This window comes from Homarus americanus, unplaced genomic scaffold (assembly GCF_018991925.1).
Source record: "Homarus americanus isolate GMGI-L3 unplaced genomic scaffold, GMGI_Hamer_2.0 scaffold22250, whole genome shotgun sequence".
Classification (NCBI taxonomy): Eukaryota; Metazoa; Arthropoda; class Malacostraca; order Decapoda; family Nephropidae; genus Homarus; species Homarus americanus.
The window spans coordinates 9701052-9725872 of record NW_024741189.1 but is presented as its reverse complement, the minus strand read 5'-3'; the positions used below and the strand labels follow the sequence as shown (position 1 = coordinate 9725872).

Genomic DNA, 24821 nt, shown 5'->3' with positions numbered 1-24821 from the left:
GGGAAGTGAAGGATGAAACGGAGGAGGGAGGGAAGGGAGAGGAATTGGAAGCTAAGAGTTATGGGAGGGGATGAGAGGTGAGGGGGAGTGGAGGAAGAGAGGCGGCGAAGGGAGGAGGATAAGACGAGGTGGGGAGGAGGAAGGTGAGGTGGGGAGGAGGCAGACGAGGTGGGGAGGAGGAAGGTGAGGTGGGGGAGACGGTAGTAGTTTGGCTTGTCGAGGTTCATGTTATTATTTATTCATATATCTCATTATCATCGGCTTACCTGTGTCCTGATATTATCTTGATTACCGCATGTTATATTCAGCCATTTACTTTAACCACTTCAGGTATACACAAACTGTACTATGTCAGGTGTACAAAAACGTAACTATGTCAGGTGTACAAAAACGTAACTATGTCGGTTTTACACATGGGTAACTGTCAGGTGTACATAAACGTAACTATGTCAGCTGTACACACAGTAAATGAAATGGTCAGGTGTACACAAACGTAACTACGAGTACGTCAGATGTACACATAACATAAATATGTCAGGTGTACACACTATGCCAGTTGTATACAAAGTGAATATTTGAATTCAAGGGTCATCTAGTATAGTTGTGTTGTGAGATAATCTGTACTCTGTATCCCGGAGTTTCATGATCAGAATTGTTGCAATGAAATCTTCAATGTGTGTTGCTTCATCAGTAACTTCTTGGTTTTTATTATTATTATTATTATTATTATTATTATTATTATTATTATTATTATTATTATTATTGTTGTTGTTTTATTACTTTATTTGTTGTTGTATTTCTGCCAAATGCATATGCGTGTTTTTGTAGATGAAAAATAGTACACACACACACACACACACACACACACACACACACACATGGAACTCCTTAAATACATCCGTAAAATATTATCGGTATTTTGACTGGAGTACCTCTACTGTATTACCAGGAGTGACACACCTCTGCCTCCCGCACGTACACTTGTCTGCTTACTGCTGTATAACATGATTTTTACACGAGACACCCGGGACGAGATGTACTGTACGTTCATAAAATTATAACTCAGTGTTCATTATCGTGCTTTATTATTATTATTTTTTATTTTAGATAATAGAAACTCAAGATAAGGTAAAATTGGTTATTTTGACGAGTACGATATTGAGGCGAGTGAGTGTGTAATCTTCACTCCCGGATGTTTGCGTTCGGGTGGACTCACAGATGCTCATATGAATTCGTATCCGCCTTGGTTCTACTTTCATTTTTGTTTTCCTTCTGTGTAGTAGGTTACCTTTAGATAAACATTTTAAGTGTATATGTGAGTTATGATAATGTAGAGACGGGCTGAGAGATTCGTCCATACCCCGAGGTTAGAAAGTGACTGTAGAACTCGCGACGATAAGCTGACCGCGATGAGGGTGCAGCTTACTACTGGCGGGTTTGTTGCGGCCGCTGTGGCTCTGGGAGACGTTTCGCCATTCTCGCTTTTTCTTTCTTTCTCTCAATTATTCTACTTTCATGAAACGTTATTTAGTGTTTCAGAGTTACGGCGGAATGTAGCAATTGAGGTTTATGACTATATTTTAGCAAGAGGAAGAGAGAAACTTCCTTTGAGACAACCGGATTCATAAAGACTATCAAGCAAGATTTCTCCTGTAATGACCGCCATCTCCACTAGTCTACTTCCGCTCACTTCAAGTCACTTGCTGCCGCATTCACAACAAACAGAAATATCCTTTTATATTCCATCTAGATCTCTAGAGTAAATACAACAGTTCTGTAGTATGTACTAATTAATCCGTAGTTTGTGTGTTAATGTGAGCATTAAAGAGTCAGCGTGAGGCTGAATAGAATAAACTTAGTGGTTGTATGGGAATGTAGGAAAGTTAAAATTACCACAAGCAGACAACCATTATTTTATAAACACCACAATGCTTCCCTTTGGCCAGAAACGGCATGTTTTTTTTTAATATTTCAAACGAGAGAGAGAGAGAGAGAGAGAGAGAGAGAGAGAGAGAGAGAGAGAGAGTATCATGCTGGAGGATCACTATTAAAGTTGAACACTACCTTCAGAGAGCGAGAGTTTCTGACAGGTAGATCACTTATTAAAGTTGAGCACTGCCTTTGAGCCTCTTTGGATGAGATATGGACTATCTGATGCTGTCACTCATTCACCTTAAAAAGGTCAGAACCCGAATTCTGCGAGGTTCGTTTAGCGGTTGGGTAGTTAATTCTCAGGTGAAATAAGCTGGGGTGTCTAATCTTACACCCAACTAGCTGACATGAGAGAAAGCGCAAGACGAACGTCCAAAAATTACATCAGAACATAACCCTTGAGACACAACCTTAACTAGATATGTTTATTTAACACAAGTTAGATGATAAAAACACAAGCGTACCGTATCTTTGTGAATCCGGACTCCTAGCGCTTTCGTGGATTCGGATTCGGTAAGGTGCTGGATTTACGTTGTCAGGGGGTTCATTCAGTGTAATTGAAATGTCATTATCATTAATATTATTATTTTGTTTGGTTTAACTCAAGTCTGCCGGTAAATACAGTTCGTTACGTCACCAGGTACGAGGAAAAGTCAACGTATACACCTTTATTAAGAAACTTGAACCAGATTGAAGTCATTGTTGTGTTATATCGGATGTTTAATGTATTGTACAGTTCTGGCCAAAATTCCCTTGACGCGTATTTTGATGTAGCTACAGTTGAAGCTAAATTTTCCTTGACCTTAGACTGAAACACTTCGTCAACAGTGATAAATAATAATCACACCTGCACCCATCCACCCTCCCCTCCCCTTTCTCTCCCTCCCCTACCCCATGAACTACTTGGCACCTCTTCTTGTATAGCATTTATCTATTATGTGGCACCTCGATGACTCCGTGTTCGAGGAGTTCTTTGTTTTATTGGCTGCTTTGGTTGGGTTAGGTTTAGATTTCTCGAGAATCCTTCAGTTCTTGGCCATAGCGAAAGACAATTTGAGGAAATTTGTCCGTACGATTACCCTCGGCCTAATCTCTCTCTCTCTCTCTCTCTCTCTCTCTCTCTCTCTCTCTCTCTCTCTCTCTCTCTAATACAGTATGTCTTTAATAATTTATCGGCGTCCGTCCAATCCGACTCGCCGTATATATAACATCAAGTGGCCGGTATTAACATACAGTACATCGTCTCAGGGAATGCGAATCGGGTTAATACATTGATTCTCTTGGACTCACGATCCTTGGTAGAAATTATAGCACTGCAGGACTCATATTCTCAGATATTTGTACTTTTCGTAAACAAACTGAGAATGAATAAAAAAAAACCCGCATCACATTAACTTATCGACTTAGCTCCGCCGTCTTTTGGTTTCCTTAGCAACAGTGACAAATATTTGAACCTCATTGGTTGTTGCTTTGTGACTCACAACACCGCAATGACAAATAAACTTTAAATTCTTTGCTTTGATTTTTACACTAAAATTTTCTTTCAGTTTAATGTTTTACTGTTTTTAATTTAAAGGATTTTTGCAGGTGAGATTTCTCATAGGAAGACAATATAATATATTCACATTAATCATTAAGAAAAAGAAAACAATGGTCGCGTATGTGGTGTCGTGATACAATTGACAAATTGTTTGGTGGGTGAGTCTTGGTGGAAGTGAGTCATGGTACACATAGAGACTGTGAAGGGGAGTCAATTATCAAGAGGTGACAACTCGGCCTAAGCAGTGTAAGAAAAAAATGTTTCATGTAGTGAGAGGCACCAGCAGCTGAGGGAGTGAGGGGGAGGGAAGGAAGGAGGGGCTTGTGCCAGGGTAGGTTGGGGGGACGGGCCATCGGCAGTGCCACGTGCTATTTTGAACTGGTGGAGTTTGGGTGCCTAGCGTGCCAGACCCGACAGTGGCCCTCCGACCACGGCCGCGTCGCCCTGCTGCACTCTGGGTCTCCTCGCTCCTGACCCAGCGTGTCCTCGCCTCCAAGGGTCAAGGTCACCTCCTGACCCCGTGTAGTAACAGTGATATCAGTGTACGAGTGTGTGGACCCGCTTGGGTCAGTGCCAACAGTGGCGAAGGAGCCCCACGTGAGGCAGTGTTGAGTGAAGTTGTTGAGTGAAGGTAATACCATGAGTCGGGTGAAGGCTTGGCTGGGCTCTCTGACAGCCCAGCTCCCCGAGTGGTTCACTGCCAGGATACCAGAGTGGCAGATGCCCAACCTGCAGGAGTGGAACATACCACGTCCCAACCTTCCTGAGTGGAATATACCCCGGCCTAACATGACTGGCTGGAATATACCTAGGCCTAATATGCCGGAGTGGAGTATCCCTAACTTTTCAGAGTGGAGTATACCCCGCCCTAATCTGCCAGAGAACTTGCGCCGTCTGACTAATAGACAAGAACCCTTGCTGCCGCCATGGATATACCCTTCATATTGGCGGGAGCGGGCGAGGGACGTAGTGTTATGGGTATGGATGCTATTCATAACCTTTTTGGCTGTGCGGGAGAACAACCAGGAGCCAGAGCCACAGTTCCAAGATGAAGTTGTTGGCGGTCAAGAAGAGTACGAAGATGCTGCTGAGGAGGAGGATTCACAACGCCATAAATACGGGACGGCGATTGAGGCGGAAGAGGAAGAAGAGGATGATGAGGGGTGGAGAGGGGGGCTTGGAGAGAGGGGTGGGCTGACGCGTTACCCGGGCATCGAGAACTTGTTGGCACAGCCACCCACGGCCACTCTACCACCACCACCACGCCCTCGCCCGCCCCCCACAGCTGTTTCTGAAATCGTAAACAAACAAGACCTTGTCAAACCCGAGAGAAAGGAAGAAGAGAAGGAAACCTTGGCTGAAGAAGAGCACAGTAAAGGTGAGGTCGAGGAAGGTGGTGAGAAGGACGTCTTATGGAAGTCACTCTTGGCGAGATACGCAATTGACGAGACTCCGCGTGACACTGACCAGAACGATCAGAGTGTCGAAGAAGAAGCTCCTGAGTTTGTGGGCACCGCGGAGGAGATTGTTGAGAAATATGCCTCCAAGTTCGAGTCTGAGGAAGTTCCCAAAGAGGATGAGGACAGCCAACAGGAAGTGTCCGCTGAGGAGTTCACTGCCAAGGTCGGGAAGCGTCTTGAGGAGTACCTGGCCCGCATGGAGGAGGACGAGGAAGAGTCAGCATATAAGGTCAGTCAAACCACGGACGCAACAGATGTTAAGGAAGACACAGAGGAAGAAGATACGGGAAGACAGATCACAGAATTTGAGGATGACAGCCTGGAAGGCAGAGATATTGAGACGGAGGTCGAAGAATTTCCTAGAGATATCGACACTGAATATAATAATGAAAACCGAATCTTTATTCTCATTGACGATGAGGAAAGTGAGGATGATCGTCGCGCAGCTAATGACGTCTCAGAAGGATCAGAGCTGGAACAGGTAGAGTCCTCAGACACAGGCGCAAAGTCCAGTGACCACCCTGAAGACCTGATAGAAACAGAGGAGGAAGCTCCTCAAGTAGATTCTGAACTAGAAGATAAACTTGCCGAGGGAGATGAAGAGCTCGGTGGTGAGATGATGACTGATGACGCCGTTGCTGTCAGTGAAGAAGACACAGACAGAGCTGTTGCAAAAGATCCAGAAAAAACAGCCCATCAAAAGGAAAGTATAAAGGAAGTCAAGGCCATCCATATGGACGTAGAAGAGCCATTTGTAGCAGAAGCTGCAGCGGTTATTGAGGTAGCATTAGAACCACAGGAACAGTTAGAAGAAAAGGTGAAGAACAGAACAGCTGAAGATCACACAGAAGAGAGTGGCAGAGCTGAGGTTGTTAAGTTAAGGAAGGACGAATCACAAGAAAGTACAGAGGCTCGACGTCTTGGTGTGACAGTGAGGTTCAGCGGCGTCATTGTGGAGCCTGAAGAGACGGAGGAGGAGTGTAGTGTGGATAGTGGGGAGGAAGACGAAGGGGAGGACGTTGTAGCGGGAGAGACAACAGCTTTAGTGTCCGAAGAGCAAAAAACGTCTGTAGAAGAAGTAATGCTTGAGGAACAGGGACCACCCTCAGATACTGTAGCCAAGGAGGTCGAGCCTGAAGAAGAGTCATCACCAGAAGAAAAGGAGCCAGAAAAACAAGAGGTATCATTGGAAGAGGAGGTGAAGGTGGAGACAGAGCAGGTGACAATGAAGCACAAGGATGGAGAGGAAACCGAGGAAGTAGACATGGAGGAGGAGGAGGAGGAGGAAGGGGAGGAGGAGAAAGCTACTGGGGTTGAGGAGAGTCAGGACCTAGATGTTACCAAGCAGACAGTCAAATCGATTAGTGAAGAATCCGAGTTGGTGGTGGCTGCTGCAACCACTGATGAAGGAGTTTCCACAGACCACGTCATGACAAAGGAACCCGAAAAAGAAATGGGTCCTGAGGGTGTCCAGTTAGATGTAGAAGGGGAAGAAGAGGAGGAGGAGGAAGAAGAGGGGGAGGAGGAAGAAGAGGGGGAGGAAGAAGAGGTGGAAGAAGAAGAGGAGGAGGAGGAGGAAGAAGAGGAGGAGGAGGAGGAAGAAGAAGAGGTGGTGGTGTTACATGAGGATACCACAGCCCAAATTACAGACATTGAGACGCAAGAGAAAGGTGAATCTGAAGGGGAGGACATCCTTGGACAGCAGGTAGACTCTGAGGACTCCAAAGTGGTCCCAGAGGAAGTGAAACAAGAGAAGGTAGATGTAGAGAAAGTGAGAGAAGTGAAGCAAGAGGTGGTAGAAGTGAGAGAAGTGAAGGAAGAGAGAGAAGTGAAGCATGAGGTGGTAGAAGTGAGAGAAGTGAAGCAAGAGGAGATTGAAGTAGATGAAGTGAGAAAAGCGAAGGAACAGGAGATAAAAGTAGAGACAGAGATAGAAGTGAAGCAAGAGGAGATTGAAGTAGATGAAGTGAGAAAAGTGAAGGAAGAGGAGATAAAAGTAGAGACAGAGATAGAAGTGAAGCAAGAGGAGATAAAAGTTGAAGAAGAGAAAGAAGTGATAGAAGAGGAGATAGACGTAGAGGAAGAGCGAGAAGTGAAAGAAGATGAGATAGAAGTTGAAGAAGAAAGAGAGATGAAGCAAGAGGAGATAGATGTAGAGGAAGGGAGAGAGATGAAGCAAGAGGAGATAGATGTAGAGGAAGGGAGAGAGATGAAGCAAGAGGAGATAGATGTAGAGGAAGGGAGAGAGGTGAAGCAAGAGGAGATAGATGTAGAGGAAGGGAGAGAGGTGAAGCAGGAGGAGATAGATGTAGAGGAAGGGAGAGAGATGAAGCAAGAGGAGATAGATGTAGAGGAAGGGAGAGAGATGAAGCAAGAGGAGATAGATGTAGAGGAAGGGAGAGAGGTGAAGCAGGAGGAGATAGATGATCAGGCAATGGCAGAAGAGGAACTGCCCGAATTTACTGAAGTACTGAGAGAGGAAAAGATGGAAGAGGAGGAGGTTGGTGAGGACAAAGAACTTGAGGTTACAGAAGCACTGGTTGACGAGGACCTTCCCTTGGCTACTCCTTCAACAGAAATGATGGAAGAGGATGTTGAAGAGGTGATGGAGGTGGATGTTGAGGACAATGTTAGCGAGACAATGGAAGAGGCACTAGAGATCGAGTTGTCTGACGTAGAGGATATGCATGAGGTACCTGAGAGCCCCGTCTTGCCCCTTGTAGATGACTTTGAGGATTATTTGGCTGAAGTTGAGGACCTGCTGGTGAAGCCTCCGAGACGCAAAGACCCCCTAAAGACCTTCTTAGACGAGCCAGATTTGGCGGCGGAGGGTGAAGCGATGGCTGAAGGTGGAGTGAATCCGCTTTTGGCGAAATACATGTCAATGCCCACAACTCTGACTCGCGAAGAGGAAGAAGAACTGAAAACTTACTTGGCTGAAAGTGAGGATGCAAAGGAACTTGAATTAGGAAAGTTTTTGTCATTGCCGGCAACACTGACGGAGCAGGAACAGAGGGAATTGGATGAGGCTGTGCAGGAGCACGAGTTAGTGCGGGGCGTTGAGCGTCGTGACCTTGGGAGGTTCTTGAACATGCCAGCAGGCTTGACGGAGCAGGAGCAGCGTGAACTTCAAGAACTGGAGCAGCAGGAGGAGGAGGAAGTTGAACGCCCATGGGAAAATAAGGAGGCTAGTTTTGACGACTATCTGTCCATGCCTCACGCCCTCACGGAAGAAGAAGAAAGATTACTAAAAGAAGGTGAGGAGGAAGAGTTGGAATTTGAAAACGAGGAGGAATATCGTGAGTACATCAAGAATAAGTTCCTTCGCGACCTTGAAGACGATGCTTATCGTATGGCAGAAGAGGACGACGAATACGACTACGAAGATTATGATGACGAGTACGAATACGAAGACGACTATGAAGATGAGGATGAGGGTGAAATGGAGGGGGAATATGTCATGGTAACTGACGATGTTCAGGAAATGGGTGAAGCTCAGGCCACAGGCGGGGTCCCAGGGGCCACAGGCGGGGTCCCAGGGGCCACAGGCGGGGTCCCAGGGGCCACAGGCGGGGTCCCAGGGGCCACAGGCGGGGTCCCAGGGGCCACAGGCAGGGTCCCAGGGGTCACAGGCAGGGTCCCAGGGGCCACAGCCGGGGTCCCAGCTTCCTCTGCCACTGCTGCTGCAGCGACCGCCATGGTGGACGAGGCAATCAACACGGAAACCGAACCCACAGATGCAGGGAAGAGACCAAAGACAAACTTGTTTGGTTTTCAAAAGAAGAACGATAAAGAAACTACGCCAGAAGAGGCAGCAGCTCCGTCCAAAAAGTTTTTTCACTTCGGCGGCCTTGGGGCCAAAAGGAAAAAGGGGGCTCCTGAGTCCCTGGACGACAAAACTCCAGAGAACGGTTCCAACAAGAAATTTGATGGGGGCGGCGGAGGCTCACTCAACACCGCCTACTGCAGTATTCAACACAAGTTGGGAGGTGAACTCGGGCAGGCTATACCACTCAAGGCGATGAAGGACCAGCTCAGGAAGAAGGTGCCTGAGAAAAATGCAAACGGGGTAAGAGCTCTGAGGAAAGTTTGGCTGAAGAAGAAAATAGACAACGGTAAACCCGCAACAACTGATTCTCAGTCACTCACAAACAGGCAGAGAATTCCTGCTGTCAGAATAAAACACGTGTCTAAGCCGACAGGGAACGTTGAGGTGGCAGACACAAGGTTTGGTGGCGATGACGACTCGCAGCCAACTAAGATTACTGAACTAGACGACGAAAATATTTTTGAAGAATGTAAAAATAAGAAATATGTTCAATATCTAAATCTGGTAGGTAAAGGAGAGGTTGTAGAGGAGAAGGAACCCAGACGTGACCTTCCCGACAGACCAGGCATCCATGAGGTGCCAGAAATAGTTGTTGGTGATGGGGACGAGGATATGGATGAAGAAATTGCAAATGTTTTCACAGCAGAGCAGAGTGCTGCCGCCGACACAGATGACCCCCTGAAGGGGAATGGCAGCCCCTTAGACGACGAGGAGGATTTCTGGCGGCAGTGGAGGAGCGAGGAACAGGCCATTGTGACGAGGGGCAGGGACTCTGCCTCCCCCTGGCAGCTTAACCAGGACAAAGGTGGCTGCGTCACTCACGTCCACCATGATGAAAACGAAGACATTGAAAGGAAAATAAGTAGTCAAGAAATGGGGAGGAAGTGTGACAGTGAGATGGATGCGAATGTGGAGGTGAGCGAGAAAAATTCCCTAGGTGAGCATGATGCAGGAGGTGCCAGTGGTGGGGGTGACGCCTACCTGGTGACTCACACACGCAGCACCAGTGATATCACTTTGAGCATTGACAGTGAAAAGGGTGCCAAGTCTAGAGTCAGAACTGTTGAAAACGGTGCAACTGGCACCATTGACCGAAATCCAATGCCAAGTGATAGTTTTCTCTCGGGTAAAGGAGGTGCCCCTGGAGGTGAGGAGGGACACAGTCAGGAGGCGAGTATCGCCTCCTCGTCCTCGCCACCATCATCATCATCTCAACAATGCACAACAGTCCAGCATAAAGGTATGGTAGAGCGGTAGTGTGTGGATCCTCCTGCTGGTATTTTATCATGTTTTATATCCATTATGACATTATGACTGAATACAGTACTTGTGTGTTTTATGTAGTACATGTACTGTACTGTATACACCATGACATCAATAGTTGTGTTTACGTATACAAGCACAGTAAGTTGTAACATTTGAAGGGTTATTTTCTCAGTAACGTCATTAAAAAGATAATTCATTTAATCAGAACTGAATATTTTTAACAATACTGTACATATTCCTATATGATAATAGAATGGCTATGTGCGACTTAATTCGAGTTATGAACAGATCAATATCCCTGTGACGTAGACATGATCCATAGGTTAGGTTAGCTTCACTGGTCAACCACTGTATCTCATAATGTTTCTCACTCGTAAATAAGGACATAGTGACAAGGTAACGTCACACCAGGTGTGGTGATTGGCGCCAGCTTCGAAGTGAGAATGAATCCTGATCTCTTGAACTATTCATGCATACAAAAATTCATCTGTTGGAAGTAGAAGTGATCTTATGATTCTGGCGGTAAACTCGGATTTTTTTCTTGCTTATTTCTGGTTAACACATCAGCCAACAGACCCCGTCGTGCCGCCAATTTGTTTCTGTTGTCTTTGTACGTACATAAGGAAACGTACAGGGTGTAGGGGGTAATAGACATGACGCTCCTTTATAAAATGCTTATTTCTCTTCTGGGTAAACTGGTCGGCTGATTCACTAACCAGAAAGACACGAGAAAAATGTCATGCGGGCGTATATTTGATTTATATTAATGTTATTTTCTCTTACAAAAACTCTGTATACGGTATTCCTAATTTTGTTGAAATAATAGAATAACTGTTCATGTTGGCAGCAATATCGTAAGTTATCTAGACATGAGCCAGCGAGCACAGCAGAAGCAAGTGGCTCTTGTATAATAAAGGTGCAATATCATTTTGAATATTATTGATTTTTTATCTAATTACACTTATTCTCGAGAATATCCCATTGTTTTTATCACAAAGTCTAGTTCAATCAACCAATCAGATCAGTCGTTCGGAATCCATAAAATTTTCCACAGCAACGAACTAGTGTAGTGGAGGGGGGGGGGCGGTAGATTGGAGAACTTGTTAAAGAAAACTACCTACTCTACCTCTGCCCGACTACCCTGTCAACTATCCATTTAATCTCTATTATTAATACGCCATTCTACAACAGCATGTAATACAGTTTGCACAAGATTAAAAAACGATGTTCTTAGAATTTGCTTATTGTAGGAAAAAACGCAAAACCTGTCTCCTTTCGACAACAACTTGGTGCTGTGGATGAGGTGAAAGACCTAAACGTGTTAAGGGTTCAGGATATGACCCTTAACGAACCCCCGAACTCCGTGTGTTGAATCGTAATTCAAAGAAATGAAACAGATTTTTTCTGATGTTTTGTGAGATATATATTAATTAGGACTATTTTTGTTCTTCGTATTGTTAGTGAAGTTGTGTAATCAGTCATTTCGCGAAACGACTGAAAAGTTTTAGTCATTTAGCGAAATGATTGTTTCAGTCAGGTTAGATTAGGTTGATTAGTTGGGTTAGGACCCAAACCCAAGATGAGAAAAAACCTAAATAGTGCAATTATCATCAGGTATAAAACAACCAGGTTTCATTACTCTGAATTATGGTTTCAGCATTAGGGATGCGAGGGGTCGGTAGTGGGCTTAGTAAAACCTGACCAAGTCACAGATATTGGCGTGGCCTCTCGTCTGGTGCAGCAGCTATACCATCCACAGCGGTGACGTGACGCTTATATAAGCTTAATTTAATACACTTACACCGTCTCTCAGTGAGTGGTGGGGTGGCCACCTTCCTGGCAACAAACAAAAAGGGTAAACAAATACAATATACTGACACGAGTGAATCATTTACCAACACTGTTAGTATTGTATATTGGTGGGATGTGTTAAATTGAATACACTTTGTTATTAATTGTAGACCTAATCTTTTTTTAAAACGTCTTCATTTGTAATGGTTTTCTTAATGTAACAAATATTTTAACGCTTATTGTTTTCATAGTTGATTTAACTGTGTTGGTGTATATGCATTAACAGTTGCTTATACGACTGAGCATCAATGTCTTTTCGACTGTCGGTCTTCTTACTGAACCCACATGTTTGGCTCGGTCACCGTCGTTCAACTTGGGTGACGGTGACCCCCGCCCGGGGTGGTTGACAATGAGGAGTTTGCATTTAGAGGTGAGGAGTATAAAATGTCGTAACCCCGCCACTACTAATGAGCTGTCAAACGGGATGTGTTTTGATAGTGATCCAAAGAGTATTGTTAGTACACATACAGTACAGTGTTATCTAGTTAAGATATCTTCTGAACTGAAATATAGACGAGATAATGATAAATGTTTGACCTCTGTGTTTGTTTCCCACGAATCTCAGCAAGATTAATATTCACTTTTATGTAAATGGTCATACACTGCTAACATCTGGAGGTTGAAAAGTTCCGGTTTGTTTTATCATCATCTTACTGTGCAGTGGCGAGCAGTGAGTCACATAGCTGTTTTGTTTGTGTTACAGGGTCCACCTTGACGTAAGTAACATATACAGTATGGTAGAGTTGTAGAGTCTGCAATGATGTTTCTAACAACTGTTGTTTGTGTTGCAGGGTCCGCCATGTCTGACGTGGATAGCACGGACGCCGCCGTAAGTAATAACCAACTGGACGACGACTCCCTCGAGTTTGCTGTCAACACTAACCTGCCCCTGACGGCCACCAAGGCCTCCCCTGGGGGCGCCGCCCCTTCCCTCCAAGAACTAATAGAGGCAGAACTAAGTGTCCGCTTGTTACAGCCGGACTCCCTCGAGCCCCCCGCCTCCCCCGCCCTCCACTCCCTTCTCAGCTATGACTCCATAGAGCCCGTGTCGGGGCGGCCTGGTCCCGCCCTCTCCCTAGACTCCCTCATGGGCCTCGACCCCCTGAAGGACCCTCTGGGCCAGGTCGATGTGGAGAGCGGTATAGACATCCTTTCCCCCACTAAACTTGATGACTTTAGTAACCCGGACTCTCTGGAGTCCTCCTCCGACCTATTAGGTTCACCCACCCACTGTTCCCCTGAACCCCTCGGTGAGGTGATCACTACCATAGAAAACGATGCACCACTCCTGCTGGTGGAGGACCTAGTAGACACACATACTCACCAGCGGGTCACTGTGGAGAACTCTCTCCTTATAGTGGAAGAAGAAGACCTGATTGTCACGCACGAGGAACCACAGCCCAGTTCAGCTCCTCTTCTTGACATAGAAACACGCCTTTCGCCACAGCTGGAAGCTGAATCAACTCGTGCAACGGTACAAGACAATGACGTTGAAGTTGATCTTGCAGAGATAGAGTCAGACACAGCGTTCCTGAGAATACTAAAGTCAACAGAGTTGCTAAACGTAGAAACACACTCACAGTCTGGCTCTAGATCTGAGGAACAGTCGGAGTTCTCTGAGAGCTCGGCTGATGTATATCAAACTACCACAGACTCATACACGTCCAGTGGGGCCACGACCCAGGACGATACTGCCCCGCACAACACGACTGACGAAAGTCAGGAGGCGGACCAGTGGCTTGTTGACACGCAGGAATCTGCCGATGGCAGCCTCCCAGACAGTCATGTTGTCTCGGAAGAAACGGTATCAGTTACTAAGAGCACGAGAACTACGTCTTCAATCATGAGCTCTAGCAACACGGAGGGAAGCACCTCTGACCTCATGCCCACAGATGTGTCATACTCCCCGAGTCCTCACTCCTCCCAAGACGTCAGCATCACCCCCGAGTCCTCTTCCCCTTTGCTGCCTTCATCCCCCAGTGTAGACACCCCCGGCGCCCTCTCCCCGAGTGCTACTAACAGCGTGTGTGGTGGTGTATCCTCTAACGGTGGTGATGTGGACCCTGGCCAGGTTGAGGCCAGGTGGGATGGTGATAACTCAGCCAGTGGTGTTGGTGGTGAGGAGACGTCCTCGACACCCGCCAGTGGTGGCAGTGACGAGGACACCCTTCCCGGTAGTGACTCTAACGTAAGTGTTCTTACTAACTGTTGCCTCCTCCTGCCCACGCTGCCATCTCTTCTGTTGCACTGTGAATGACTTCTTCATTTTCTCGTACACGTAGTGTACTATCAATCGCTTATATAACTTCAGGCTATACTTGCACGTCCTAGTTTTCTTCCTACCGACCCTTGACCCTTCAAACTAGTGATAGGATCAAGTGGACCTGACGTGTGAAGCGTCTGTCACTTATCCTTAGCTAGTCCTGTGCTGGCACCCCTCACTTGCTATTTCTGGAAGCTGTCACCTTGGCGATCCAGCCGATTTTATGCATGCATTAAGATACTTAAATCTTAATATCCCGCAGTCATGACGACTACCAGCACAAACCTCTAGTTAACGTTAGGCGAAGATTGCTAAAACTAGTTGAAATAAATTAACACAAGTTAACCGTAGATAATACTAAGTAGAAGTAAACACTAAGTGACGCATGCGGACAGGTAGACAAAGGTGACACTAAAGTTGCAAGGTAACGCGTCTGGAACCTTCCTGTGTTATGAGCTGACGATAGAACAGCCAAGGAGGGCTTAAATTGAGTTGAGCGCTGCATAGTGTACTTTACATACAGTATACTGCTGTATTACAACACAGGCGAGGACAACTGACGTGTGTGGTGTCGTAAGATCATCACATACACAGGTTAATTGGTTTACTATTATTATTATCTGGTGCTGGAGTGTCACCTTTAGTCTGCACGTGAACGATAATCAGTAGTAATAAGTAGTTAATACATAATAGTTTGATATTTTAGTTTATTCTTCATTATGTTTTATTTTGTTATGCTGTTTGATTTATTCAGATTTTTTTTCTTCAATTATTTGCATCATTCTGTTCACTGCTGCTTAATATACAGTAATGTAAGCAATGTGTTCCTTTATTAGACAATTATTTAATGATGATTCTGTTTTTACACACACACACACATACATACATACATACATACATACATACATACATACATACATACATACATACATACATACATGCATACATACATACGCACACACACACATACATACATACATACATACATACATACGCACACACACATACATACATACATACATACATACGCACACACATACATACATACATACATACATACGCACATACATGCACACGGTACACACACACTACATATATATTTTAGTTTATAATTATCTCGTGTATGTTTTTATTAATTTTATTTGTGGTGTATTCAATTTTTATTTATTTTTAAATTTGTCAGTATTTTATGCTATTCATATTACTTATTATGATTTAGTTATTATGTTTATGTTGCTCAAAAAAGTTAACAATTTGGTTTTCCTGTAATTTTATAACTAATTGTGATTTATTAAAACTTGTGAAGTGTATTTAACTCATGATTTTACTCTCTCTCTCTCTCTCTCTCTCTCTCTCTCTCTCTCTCTCTCTCTCTCTCTCTCGACCGAAATACAGATTGTTAAGTGTTTCTATAATCTAATACTGTAATCCATTCCTTCGAGTCGACTACTTTCTTCGCTCTAACAGCACCCTGGTGGCGCCCTAACAAAGCGCTGGGCCAATAAAGAGGCAGTTGGAGGGGTAACAAGGCCATTTAAGGTACGGGTAGGTATGGTTGTTGTTGTAGTGCTAATGACTAACTGTATGTCGTGATTACCCTCGGCGCGCCACAGATGGATGTCTCCCGCGACGATGACAAGGACTTCTGGGGAGACAAACAGGAGGACGAGGAAACCCCACGTCGTAGCTCCAAGAAGGACGAAGAGGAAGACGACGACGACGAGGAGGAAACCCCACGTGTTAGCCTCTTCTCCATGGGTGGCGATGGCGATGAGGCCCCGCGTTTTAGCTTTTTCTCCAAGGGCGACGACGACGATGATGAACGCCCCCGTCTGCCTAAATCCCTCTTTAAGGATAGCGACGAGGAGATGGAGTTCATCCGTAGTCATCTGAACCCGAGGACAGAGGTTGGTGCCTTGTGTATGAGGGGCGACGATGACCCCGAACCCCTCTCCCCGACCCCCAGGACTCCTTCACTCTACCTGGGGTCGTGTTTGCGTACCTGTCTTCTAATATTTTTGTCATATTTTAATTGACCTGGTGACTTTGGCCTGATCTCCCTCAAAATCCTACAACCTTGACCTAGTGACGTAATGACCTGACTATAGTGACCTGTTGATTTAGTGACTTGGTGAATTAGTAATTTAGTGAATAAAAAACTTGGGGTTCAAGTTATTATTTGTATTGATGATTTAATGCGACTTAAGGACTAACTTAGTTGTCTTGGTGATTGTGATCTTAACCTGGTGATTTGGTTTTGTATTGTTCTTATGAAAATTTAACCTGGTGACTTTTCTTTGACTCATCTACGCTTGCCCTTACCCCAACTTGGATCATCAGTGCTGACCCTCCAGTCCTCGGATGGGGTCACCTTGTCACCAGTATCACCCCCTAGTCTTTTGATTCGATCCCTTAAACCAACTCGAGTCTCCAGTATGACCTCCTAGTTGTATGATTCAGACATCTTGACCCAACTTGACACGCCAGTAGGACCATAATCTTAGTTACTTTGACCCTTTGCCGGTATGACCCTGACTAGTAATTTTGACTGACCGGACCCAGCATGTATAGCCTGACCTGACTACTACATCCCAGGCCGTGTTATGACCACCACCCTGACCTCTTGACTTCGCATGTTTCCAGGAGGGTCTGGACGAGGACGTGAAGGGCGCGCCAGCTACGAACGGCGTAAGAGCCACGACCACAGATAAGAAGAAGAAGAAGTCCGAAGATGGCGACAAGAAGTCCAAGAAAAAGAAGAAGAAGAAGAAGAAGGGCGAGTCAGAAAAGGAGAATAAGGTAAGGGTAGGGAGAGTAGTGGTGGGCGGGCGTCGTGTTGCTGATAATACGATAGGAGCGGCCCGGTGTGACACAGTGGCCCGGTGTGACACAGTGCCCCGGTGTGACACAGTGCCCGACCGGGCCGCTCCTGGGGGTGGCTCTGTGGTCTAGGATCTTTCAAGGGGGATCAAGAGTTTTAAGTAATCTCGCCTGTCTCGCCAGCTATCAACTAGCGGCCCAGCTGGTCATGTGATAGCGGGTTCATGGCAAATTTCAGTTGAGATTTTAGCTGCCGTGGACACCGATCATCTGTAGTCAGATCAACTGATGATAACCTCTGGTGGCTATCCTACGTAGTTCCAGGTTGTGTTAGATCATCTTCCAGTTCCAGATTGTGTTAGGTCACCTTCCACAACTTCAGGCAATTCTGGATTATCATCAAGTTTTATATGCTTAAACTTGCCCATCTGGGATCATCTTCAGTAATATTAAGTTAAGCAGAATGGTGGTGCGTCGTCAGTAGATCAACGCGAGTCAACCTGGGTCGTGCGCAAGACAGGTAGGAGGCGATGACGTCACGGAAGCACCGAGGGAGGCGGAGGGTGTCCTGGACAGCGCCTTCCTCAGTAACTCCGCAGTCGTGGTCATTTCCGGGCCTCCCCGCCCCGTCACCCACACGCTCTCCTCGTCAGATTTGACGCCGGGTCGATCTTACACTCACACCATAAACTAACTCTCCACACACACAGATTCACCATACACCACACGCACAGATTCACCATACACCACACGCACACCTCCTACATAGTGACATCACTGAGGCTGTCACTTAAGACTTTTTTATCATGAACCCCAGATAATATTACCAATGGGACAGTCATAGCTCACAAGTGTTACCCTGACACGAGACACAACACCTGGCTCATCTACCGGCGATTACAAGGACGAGGTGTGTTAGGGGTGGGGAGGGGGTCAGCCCTTCCTCAGATAGTGTCGGGGCAGCCCCACAGCAGGTGACGAGGCCAACCCACCTGCAGATAGTGGAGTGGCAGCCCCAAATTGGAACGTGACATAGCCTCCCCCACAATAGAAGTGAACGAGGCCTCAACCCTACATCAAGCGTCGACGACAAGAGTTAGATACCCCCAACTCCGTAGTTAACCTTCTGGGCGACCATGTGTGGAAGATGGTGAGGTCAGGACGTTTCGTGGTGGAGGAGCTGGACGTGTACTCCTGGCTCACCTCTCAACCCTCCGAACCGCCGCTCTGGGCACGACGCCGATCACATTACACCCACATAGAGAGGTACGACCCGGGGTAAACAAACCCTCCCTCCCCCCTGTGACCGGAGCACGTGTCACCACTCCGAGTTTTGGTGAACCAGTGTTGCTGAAGCCTCATCACTTGTATTGGTGAACCGGTGTTATTGAACCTTACTTTGTCCTTGCTTTGCTGAACCAGGATTGTTGAACCTTGTTTTGGATTAATGAACTATGTTGTTGAATTTTTGTATTGAACCTGTGTTGTGGAACCTCATTCTTTTTTTGGTGAACCAGTGTTGTTGGTTTCTTGTGTTGGTGAACCAGTGTTGTTGGTTTCTTGTGTTGGTGAACCAGTGTTGTTGGTTTCTTGTGTTGGTGAACCAGTGTAGTTGGTTTCTTGTGTTGGTGAACCAGTGTTGTTGGTTTCTTGTGTTGGTGAACCAGTGTTGTTGGTTTCTTGTGTTGGTGAACCAGTGTTGTTGGTTTCTTGTGTTGGTGAACCAGTGTTGTTGGTTTCTTGTGTTGGTGAACCAGTGTTGTTGGTTTCTTGTGTTGGTGAACCAGTGTTGTTGGTTTCTTGTGTTGGTGAACCAGTGTTGTTGGTTTCTTGTGTTGGTGAACCAGTGTTGTTGGTTTCTTGCGTTGGTGAACCAGTGTTGTTGGTTTCTTGCGTTGGTGAACCAGTGTTGTTGAACCTCAGTCCTATTTTGTGGACCAATGCTCTTTAACTTTGCCCCTTCTGTTGGGGAACCGACATCTTGCTGAATCAGCCGCTTGTTTATATGGTGAACATGCCATTGTATGTTAGTAGAGTGTAATGGTGACTTGGGCCAGGTCACCATTTGTATTGGTGACATTAGTTTTCGTGGTTCATTTACTTCTGCTGTTGGTGAACCCTTTTCCTAGGTTGGTGATTTTACCGCATTTGCTTGGTGAACCCGACAGTGTTGGTGATTATTTTTGGGCAGGGATTTTAATGGCGAATCTTTTATTTGTAATGGTGAACTCATGACTTGTGTTAAACCTTCCACTTGTGTTGGTGAACCTACCACTAGTGTTGGTGAACTTACCACTTGTGTTGGTGAACCTACCACTATTGTTGGTGAACTTACCACTTGTGTTGGTGAGCCTACCCCTGTGTTGGTGAACTTGCCACTTGTATGAACCCACCCATTATATATTGGTGATCTATCACTTGTATTGGTGAGCCTGCTGAATATCCTGTCACGCCCATTGGTGAAATGACCTCCTGTTGAATGCACCATTTTTGTCTAGAACCCGCTAAGGGCAGTCTTGAGCTTTCTGTGTATGTTGGTGAGGTGGCAGCAACCTCCTGGTGAACTGATGTTGGATTGGTGATCACTGCTGAGTTAGTCATAGGTTTACATAATGCCTTACAGATTTTCGTGGAGATCGCGTGAATGGTTGTATTACAACGGCAGCATTACCCTCACTTGTAGGAAACCTCACACATTCACTCGATCTCCACGAAAAGCTGTAAGGCTGTGTGTGTGTGTAGTTCCTGTGTGCAATAGTGAGTCACGTGTGTTCACCTCTGGGTCGTATCTCCCTGCGACACGACAGCACCATCGACGCTAATGAGAGGAAGAGATTGAAGGATAAGTACAAGAAGAGACAAAAGGAACGAGAGGAAGAAGAAAAGAGGAAAAAGAAGGAAGTGGAGGAACGTAAGCGAAAGCAGGAAGAGGAGTGGAGAAATCTCGTAGAAGAGTGGAGGAAGGAAGAGGAAGAGAGGAGGAAGAAGGAGGAGGAGGAGGGTAGTTCCAAGTCGGAGTTGTCCCAGGGAGCGGTCTACGAGTGGGCTGACGGGCGACTCACCATCACCTTCCTCAATCCTCCGCAGGTCAGTTTGGTGTGGTGCTGGGGGCCCCTTATGTCCGCTGCCCCCACACGCCCCTGGACGGCCGGGCATGGATGTGCTGGTGACGTTTGTGTGATGTTAGTGTCTTATAACCCGTGTTTGATACTCACATACTCTATGTTTATAAAGGCGTGATTTAATTTGGATGATTAAATGATGTGTTATTTTGGTTATTTTCATTTGGTTTTCCTGTTTTAATTTTTTTTGGTTATTGGTGTTTGAATTTATTTTTATTAGGCGTGTTTAAATAATTTTGCTTGTTTTCTTAACTGCATGTGTGTGTCACGGAGACCTCAGGGACTTTCAAAGGTATTTTATTTACGTTTCCTCAATTTGTTTATTTGTTTGCATGTCTCCTCGTATAATGTTTAAATTATAAAATGTTCCTCGCATGATGTGGTATTAGCGGGTGCTCCTGTGCATGACACGCTTCAGACACTACATGATAAAAATTGGCATTGTACAGGAGTTAGGCACTGTGCATGAGACACCGGATATAAATTGTTACTGTGCATAAGACGTAGGACGGAGAACACGTGGGCTCTGAGTCTACCTCGCTTGTCTATCAGTTTCTTGGCACCTTCCATTACCATTATTCTTTGTGGGAGGGCGTACATTATGTGGCACTCTGCCAAATGTAAGGAGCAACCCTAACCCGGTATGGTATTTACTTGTGCCGTCTAGGAAGTACTCTATTTCTGCTGCCTCGTGTCTGGCACGTTGTTCTTGGTTTTTGCGGACACCATTTTTCTTGGGTGGTTGTGTCTCCGGGGCTGTGTGTGGGTGTGTGTGTTGGGTTAGGGTAGGTTTGGTTTGGCATCCTGAATGGGTGTCTGTCTGGTATTCTACAAACAGGAGTGTCAATAATGTTTGGGAAGTTGTTTTATACAGGTGATTGTATGTTTGTACTTATCTGGAGCTCTGAGAAAGTTGGGTCTGAATCCATGGGGTGGTGAGTTTGATTAGGTAAGGTATGATTAGGTTAAGTTTGATAGGATTAGGGTAGGTTAATCGTGGTTAGATTTAGTTAGGTAAGGTAAGATTAGGTGAGATAAAGTAGTGCACTTGACAACCTCGTATAGTTCATCCTTCAAATGTTCTCGTCGAGTAGAAAAATAATAGTTGGCCCTCAAACATATCACGGTGGAGGGGGAGGGGAGGGAGAAGGGGAGGTGAGGGAGAAGGGGAGGGTGGGCAGGTTGTGTATGACAGGGATTGACTATGACTCAAGCTTGTGATTGTGATAGATGAAAGGGGGACTGGGGGAGTGGAGGAGGGATGGGGAGGGACTGTGATAGATGAAGAGAGTGGATGAGGGAGGGGGAGTGACTTTGAGAGAGATGAAGAAGAAGGGGGAGTGGAGGAGGGATGGGGAGTCACTGTGAGAGAGATGAAGGAAGAGGAATAACTTATGAGGGAGGGAAGGAGGGAGAGAAAGACTGAAAGAAATGTGGGTGGGGGGATGATCATGTTAACCTCACCACCAAGGCCCAGGTACTGTACATCAGGTCACACTATCTCACCCAGTGACAGGTAGATGACGCTAATTAGTTGTCCGATGAGAGAGGCTGTACTGGTCGACCTCTCTCTCTCTCTCTCTCTCTCTCTCAAAACGTCATCAAAATTGCACTAAGACACTACCTAAATTCAACAGGTCTTCTTCACACCTTTTTAGGGAGTTACAGAGGTTGTGGATGTGTTAAGTGAGGTAAGATGGAAAGGTGAAGTGTGAGAGGGGAGGGGGAGCATGGGATTGTGTTTTATATAGGTTAAGGACTAAGTGTTAATAGTGGAGCAATACTGTATGGGTGTAAGGTTAGTGGAGGAACAGTGTGTAACGGGGGGTAGTGTATGGGTGTAAGGTAGTGGAGGAACAGTGTGTAACGTAGTGGGGTGGAAGGGTGGAGGAAACAGTGTGTAACGGGGGGTGGTGTATGGGTGTAAGGTTAGTGGAGGAACAGTGTGTAACGGGGTGGTGTAAGGTGTAAGGTTAGTGGAGAAACAGTGTGTAACAGGTGGTGTAGGGTGTAAGGTTAGTGGAGGAACAGTGTGTAACGGGGGGTGGTGTATGGGTGTAAGGTTAGTGGAGAACAGTGTATAAAGAGGGGAATTGTGTATGGGTGGAAGGAAATGTTTGTAGTGTTGTGTTACCTAACATCTGTATTATTCTGGCAATATGGGCTGTGGGGTGTGTAGTGTGTGAGTGGATAGGTATGGGTGAGTGGATAGTGTATGGGGTGAGTGGATAGTGGGGGTGAGGATGTGTGTGGGGTGGTGGGGTGTGTGAGTGGATGGGTGTGGGGTGAGGGATAGTGTGTGTGGTGAGTGGATAGTGTGTGGGGTGAAGTGGAGGTGGGGTATGTATGTGGGGTGAGGATAGTGGAGTGGTGTGGTGTGGGGTGGTGATGGTGTGTGAGGGTGAGTGGTGGTGTGGGGTGAGTGGATAGTGTGGGGGTGAGTGGATGGTGTGGGGTGAGTGGATAGTATGGGGTGAGTGGATGGTGGTGAGTGGATGTGGGGTGAGTGGATAGTGTGTGTGTAGGAGGAAGGACAGTGTGTGGGATAGATGGAGTCGACAATGTGACTTGAAACAGTGTGAGTTGGCAGAGCACGAGGTTGATGTGGAGGAGGAGGAGGAGGTTGGGGGGTTGGATTTAAATGTCGCTGGAGTGGGAGGACAACATACAGTGTGGAGTGGAACTTGTGCGGTTTCTAAGCATGAGAAAAATACATGGGCTGGAGGAGACAATATGTGGGCTGGAGGTCACCATGTAAAGTGGGGGGTGGGGGGGGGGTGTGGGAGGTGGATAGTATTTGAGGTGGGAAGATGGTCAATATGTGGATGATAAGGGAAAGATTGTGTGGATGGGTGGGGAGGAGTGTTTGGAGTTTGAGACGCCGTGTGTGGGAGTAAGTGTACAAGGACGTGTTTGGGGTGAGGATACAAGGGTGTGTTTGGGGTGAGGGTGCAAGATGTGGGGTGAGTAGACAGTGTAGAGATGATGGAGAGAGAGAGAGAGAGAGAGAGAGAGAGAGAGAGAGAGAGAGTGGGTGGAACAGTTAAGTATAGTGTGGGTGGACAAAGTGTGGGGTTAGGAAGAGAGTGTGGGTGGAGGAACAAGGTGGATAGGCAGTGTGGAGTGAGGGGAAATGTGTAGGGTGAGGGGAGAGTGAGGGACAGTGTGTGGGGGAGAGGAAGGAGTTAGCTTGTAGTACCGGGCATCGTGTGAGGTAGTAGGTATCGTGAAGGGTCAAGAGTCTAGGTGAAGATAAAGAAATGAGAAGGCAGTAGCAACCATGAGGGAGGGGCAGCAGAAGGGAGGAAGTGGGACTGGCGGCACTGGACCATCACAGCCTAAACCCCCTCCTCCCCTCCCCCAGCACTCACTGCCAGGCGCCTCTTCCCTGCGTCAGTAGTTGTCGTGGTGTTGTGGGTGACAGTGGTGTTAAGTGCTGCTAGTTCCCTGCTGTGTCGCGGATCAGTGTGTGGTGACAGTAGTGTGGCGTGAAATCTTGTGTTACACTTTGTACTGTATCAGGGTGTGTACTCGGTCGCCTGGTGTGAGTAGACGGTATAGAGATGGGGGGGCAGACAGGTAGGGAAAGGGGGGTAGAGAGGGAAAGGAGGTAGAGTAGGAAGGGTAGTAGAGGTAAGGGGAAAGGAGGTTGAGGTAGGGCAGCAGGAGGTAGAGTTAAGGGGACAGGAAAGTAAAGATGAGGGGCAGGGAGGTAAAGTTAAGGGGGGCAGGGGAGGTAAAGTTAAGGGGCAGGGAGGTAAAGTTAAGGGCAGGGAGGTAAAGTTAAGGGGGCAGGGAGGTAAAGTTAAGGGGCATGGAGGTAAAGTTAAGGGGCATGGAGGTAAAAGTGAGGGGGCAAGGTGGGTGAGTTAAGGGGGGCAGAAAGGTAGAGGTGAGGGGATAGAGATTGGGGGATGGTAGAGGTGGGGTGGACAGGATGTTGGAGGTCAAGGCGGTACATGGAGGGGGTGGACAAGGTGTTAGAGATGGGGGGACAGGGTGGGTCGTGGGTGGGGGTTGGCGTCTTGATGATCACATTACACCCACCTGTAGTGACACAGGTGCCAGTGTGCCTCAGGCCACTCTACATGTCACTACACTGCTGCTCTGGCTGCCTGGTCCTCTCTCTTATTTGTCCCTTAAGCTTTTCCTTTATTAATCTATTTTCTCTTCTTATCTATTTTCGATCTACCCCTTTCTCTCTCTGTGCTTGTATCTACCCCCTCTTCTCTATTTCTCTTTCTACTCCTCTCTCTCTTTCTAGTTATTTCTACTTCTATCTACCACTCTTTCCTTATTTATAGGCATAACCCTCTCTCTAGATCTTTACTTATATATCTGACTACTGCACCACTCTGCCATCTCCTTCTCTAACGCTTTTTTTTATATAGGTGTTTCATTATTTCTCATTTTCTTTATAAAAAATTCTGTGTAATCCTCTTAGTCATTTTTGTATTCCTCTGTCTCTTTCTCCATTCTTTGTTAAATCTCTTGTTTTTTCCCTCTGCTCTGATTGTCTTATATGTTACTTCCTCCTCCCGCCTCCTTCCTCCCCATTTCCTCAAACATATATATATATATATATATATATATATATATATATATATATATATATATATATATATATATATATATATATATATATATATATATATATATATATATATATATATATATATATATATATATATATATATATATATATATATATATATATATTGTATGTGTGTGTGTGTGT

The 24821-nt window shown here is 46.0% G+C and overlaps 1 protein-coding gene across 1 annotated transcript in view; it reads left to right on the top strand.

Moving 5' to 3' along the window:
• Window positions 1-1992: 1992 nt before the first annotated feature.
• The window catches only part of LOC121875758, a gene marked incomplete at its 5' end in the record, with an annotated part of 126700 nt that continues 103871 nt past the window's right edge, over window positions 1993-24821 (top strand). Inside the window, 5 exons of the mRNA XM_042380442.1 lie at window positions 1993-2025; window positions 4514-10001; window positions 12670-14066; window positions 15755-16048; window positions 16785-16940. Coding sequence (XP_042236376.1) covers window positions 1993-2025; window positions 4514-10001; window positions 12670-14066; window positions 15755-16048; window positions 16785-16940 — 7368 coding nt within the window. The remainder of the gene's footprint in view (window positions 2026-4513; window positions 10002-12669; window positions 14067-15754; window positions 16049-16784; window positions 16941-24821) is intronic.